This window comes from Pholis gunnellus (genome assembly GCF_910591455.1).
Source record: "Pholis gunnellus genome assembly, chromosome: 10".
NCBI classification, from domain to species: domain Eukaryota; kingdom Metazoa; phylum Chordata; class Actinopteri; order Perciformes; family Pholidae; genus Pholis; species Pholis gunnellus.
Window position 1 is genome coordinate 16,049,759 of NC_136537.1, and position 4,729 is coordinate 16,054,487.

The 4,729-nt window shown below is 39.3% G+C and overlaps 1 protein-coding gene across 1 annotated transcript; it reads left to right on the top strand.

Moving 5' to 3' along the window:
• Positions 1 to 1,948: 1,948 nt before the first annotated feature.
• On the top strand, positions 1,949 to 4,524 carry LOC306702537 (UDP-N-acetylglucosamine transferase subunit ALG13). The gene is made up of 4 exons (XM_079168175.1): positions 1,949 to 2,117; positions 2,973 to 3,135; positions 4,036 to 4,174; positions 4,261 to 4,524. Exons 1-4 carry the CDS (start codon positions 2,037 to 2,039, stop codon positions 4,370 to 4,372), a joined length of 495 nt encoding a protein of 164 aa, XP_079024301.1. The 5' UTR covers positions 1,949 to 2,036; the 3' UTR covers positions 4,373 to 4,524.
• Positions 4,525 to 4,729: the final 205 nt, after the last annotated feature.

Below are 4,729 nucleotides of genomic sequence, written 5' to 3' on the forward strand. Positions count from 1 at the left end.
TGCATGAGAATAAAACAAATGAAAGCTGCAACAATAAGAGAAATCTAAATTGCTAAAGGTTCCTGTGAGGCAGCTCGTCACTAAGAAGGGCGTATGAGGTGAAAATATCAGCAGCAGTGATAATAGAACCTTGAGCCCAGCTGTCAGTGTCGAGGACAAACTGTAATGCACTGATTCCTCTGTGGATCTCCGTCAACAGGTTTGCTGGTGTACAACGACATGTTCCAGTAACACAAAGTCTTAACGTCACACACTCTGCAGGTGTGTTCACTTGTCATAAATAGTCTTTGAGCACTTATTCACTCCCACTTAGACGTGACATTAGGCGTCTGGAGGGACATACTCGCCCAGGAAAATAGATCTATGAAATAGGATGGCGGTGGACTGAATCCTGGATCTCTGCAGATCAGGACAGTCACCAGAAATGTGTTTGTCATCTCAAGCACAATCTTTTCCAGCAGCTTTGTCTTTAGTTGAATACTTCCCTTTCCAAATAGAGTTTAACTTTTTCTTATCAGATTAATAATTATCCTTAAAGTATTCATAATGTTGATGAACCTTAACGTACCATCAACTACAGTAAAGAACAGTTCACTCTGCAGAGCTATGAGCTATTAAAGAACGGGTTCGGCATCAGTGGTAACAAAGCTGAGGATCAGAACAATAATCCGTTATTTTCTGATTGTTTCAAAGCGGTTACGTTCTAAAGGCACAAATAAACACATCCACACCTCCTCCAAACCTGCAGGTGGTGCTGGATTTTGAATGAATGCAGCACACAGCGGAGAGACCTACAGAGGAAACCTATACACACAGAAAGCACATTAAAACGCAAAACACACACATAAAAACAGCAATGTAACAACGCATTCTAGGCCCTTTGTATCAGATGCTGAAGAGTGCCGTACCTCGAGCCTGGAGGGGTTTGACCCGGGAATGAGAACGGGCTGCACACCCTGCTTATCGGCCGGGGGCTACATCCACACATGGGGCCCAAAGGCTGTTTACTGTCACCCAGAAACGTCCAGAACACAGCAAAATAATAAGAAAAGAGACAATAGAGGTAGAGGACAGGGTCTCTGCAGATACAGACACCACTACACACTTCTACTGGGTCATAAGGGATGATTGAGAGGAATTCTTTTGAATCAATCTATACGTTGTTTGCTTGTTATACCTTTAAACATAACATGAGCACTATATCAACTGAAATAGTAATGGTTTGCAGAATCCTTGAATTTCCCTGGTTGGTAATCCAACTTTATCCTCAGCAGACTTTTAAGTTTTACTTTCATTGCTGCAGAAACTACTTTTCATACACATGTGGTGCAAACTAAGGATGGGGAGCAGCTCTGCGGGTGTGTTTGGCCAACTGCTTCCATCTGTCTGCAGCATTTTGTTATGATCCTGTAACAAAAATGTGTCATTGAAAATTTGACAGTTTAATCTGAGTTCTGTTGTATTTTTGACCATGAATAACGTATTATTAAAGTCTTATTACCAGGCCACAATACAATGGCAGATAATTGATTAAAATTGAATAACTAAGACAATAATGAGTTAAATTACAGTATTTTCTTTCATTTTGATGATTTATCAAATTATGTAATTAATCACACATGTGTTATTTGTTTATGTAGGGACTGATTATGAAAACTAATGCAGATATCACATCTCATCAATCTATGATGATGGTACTTCAGTTTATTATCAGATCAAGTCTGTATCAAGGAACATTTGAGCTGTGCTTTCATTGTAAAGAAGTTATAATAATGTATAGTTGCTCTACTATTATATTTCATGAAAAGATGTGCAGCTCAGAGACCCTCAAACTAGTATTTTTCCACTCACGTCACTGTCCGTATGAAGCGGTTACAGCTCCAGGCCTCGAGGTGGCAGCATCACGTGTTTGTTTCACGGACTGTGACGTCACAGGCCCGACGCGGAAGTAGCGGTCAGTTCCACGGCTGTGGAATGAGGAGGCTTCTGAAAATACACCCACAAATCCTGCTAAAAACAGTTTTAGCTGAGAAGCCATGAAGACCGTGTTTGTGACTGTCGGCACCACGAGCTTCGATGATCTCATCGAAGGCGTCACGTGTCCAGAGACCGTCCAGGTGAGCAACGTTGGTAGCTTGAACTGTACCGCTACAACGTATTGATATACCTTCTAAAGTAGAAGTACCACAGTGACAATGTCCCCTTTCAGTGGTATATTATTATATTATTGTCATGATAACCAGTCTTGTAATGTTGTGTCTTAGCGGGTGGCCGTTTACTTTAATTACTTCATACTTCATATAGTGTTGGGCAGTTTAATCTATAATAATGCATCATATTTTATTATATGGTCATTGAAATGTTATGTCAAATCTTGATCCGAAAAGCAAGTAGAGTAAAATGCACAATATTTTCCTTCTGAAATGTATGTACAAGTATAGATTAGCATAAAATTGATATACTCAAGTTTAATGCAAGTACTTTAAATTTGTACTTAAGTACATTAACAGAGTAAATGTACTTGGATACAGTTCACCATTATAGTATACTGGATTTTGTATAATAGGGCATTCATTCTAGAAATACTATCAAATTAAAATGATCTTTTTCACAGCCAACGGTATTAAAACAAGATTAATTTCCAACATTATTGGCTCTGTCCTGGAACAGCGATACTTGCATCTGGTGTGGCCAATAAGTGTTAATGATAACAGCTACAAAATAAGAAACAGGAAACCAAAATTGTGATGCTGTCAGGTTTTAAAGCTGGTTCTAAGGAAATACATTTAGGGAATCGACTCAGAGCTGCTGTTTCTAATGATCAGATGGGAAACTTCAGAGCACCTAAAGACATCACCTGTTGAAATCCATTATCCAGGTTTTTGGTCTTTGTAAACTGCGGCAACATCAAAATGCTAATTTGTGAACATTTTGACCGGTTCGATAATAAGTTTCTTTTTTCCTCCCCACAGGTGTTGAAGGCTCGTGGATATGAGCGTTTGGTTCTTCAGGTTGGACGAGGATCTATTCTTCCAGCTGCGGACAGCTGTCCACACATCAGACTGGAGGCTTATCGGTTTAAAAACTCTATAGCAGACGACATCCAGCAGGCGGACCTCGTCATCAGCCATGCAGGTGAATAAAGTATTTAAAATAACATGTCCTCCTGCCACCATGTCACTTTCTCCTGTTGTAAATAGTGGCTGCATATTAATTTGTCATTCCTCTTGCTCCATAAGCCAAACCACTGTCTGCTAGTTTTATTTTTATCTTTTTAAACACAATGCTCATAATAACTATTAAAAGGGTCGGCCAGAACCGGTAGTTTCCATGTTCATTTCCTGCCAAGAACACATTAACGACTCTGTAGAATTCAGAGCAAAAGCAAACACAGGTTTGTCAGCAGTGTGCAAACATTAAACCGATGATTAAAACAGCAGAGCATCAAAAACAGATACGACCTGAGTGCATCAGAGAGCATCCAGCTAACGACTAGCTGAAACCTTTTAGCAGCACAGGTGTGGACGACCGTATTTGTACAAAAGAATCGTATCGTTTTTGCAATTTGACACAGTTTACCACAAATTATATACACCTTACAGTATTGCTGACTATTTTCAAAAGCGTGTAAGAGAAACTTGTTTGTGTCAAGTATTCTGGCTTCTAGGTTTCCAACAACGTAAAGCAAAAACTCTTTGGCATCATGCTATGTTGAGTTGAAATGAACCGTATCATGAGCTAAACTACCTACAAACAATATAAATTATTATAATACTAACACATTTTTTTTCAGCTGCGTCATGCCGTGGTGTTTGTTCACCTCCACATGGTCCATTACTTCTACACTGTATTATTGGTTATCATTGGTTATGTCATAAATGCAACTAAAAATAAGTAGAAGACAATAAGTTCACTGTATGAAAATCAAAGTGTTATGTCATAGTAAAATGACGACAAGCCGGCGGTGCTAAAAACACAGACTGACTTCAGTTCTACTCATGAATTCGGGTGTTTTGGTCTTGTTTTGGTCCTCAGGAGCAGGAAGCTGTTTGGAGGCGCTCGGAGCAGGAAAACCTCTGCTGGTCGTCGTCAATGACAAGCTGATGAACAACCACCAACTGGAGATGGCCAGACAGCTGCACATGGACTCCCACCTGTTGTACTGCACATGCAGGTATGTGTTTCTCACATGTGCAGCTTGTACGTGTGAGGTTGTTTAGCAAAACAAATGTAACAAACCATTGTTTATTTATCATTCAGCACCCTGACCCAAACACTGAGGACGATGGATCTCTCTGTTCTTCAGCCCTTCTTGCCCGGACAGCCCAAGAATTTTGCGAATTTCCTCGACAAAGCCCTCGGTGTTCAGTGAAACTTTAATCTGACTGCTTGTTTTCTGTTACACCGAAGTTTGATGATCTTTAGAATATCATGTTTTAGTAGATCATGATACTTGGTTCTTTGTTATGATTGCGCAGCACATCTGACACTATGTCTGTATGCAATAATAATAATATATGTCTTATTTAAAATCCTTATGTTTCCTGTGAATTATTTCTAGATTTATTCTATATTTTGTTGTTTTAAAGGTTTTTTTTTTACAAGTCAAAGAAAAACAAAACTACCAGGTTTTTGAGTGAAATAATACTCAGCAGTTCAGAGAGTTGAAGGCGTCTCTGCACTTTGAGTGACTTCTTTAATTGTATAGAATCAATGCACTTTGTCTGTG

Bases quoted from the DNA above. Each gene is read 5' to 3' on its own strand.
- LOC306702537 (XM_079168175.1), top strand. From the start codon at position 2,037: ATGAAGACCGTGTTTGTGACTGTCGGCACCACGAGCTTCGATGATCTC. The intron at 3,136-4,035 runs GTGAATAAAGTA...TTTGGTCCTCAG, and splicing joins CCTCGTCATCAGCCATGCAG to GAGCAGGAAGCTGTTTGGAG. The intron at 4,175-4,260 runs GTATGTGTTTCT...TTTATCATTCAG, and splicing joins CTGTTGTACTGCACATGCAG to CACCCTGACCCAAACACTGA.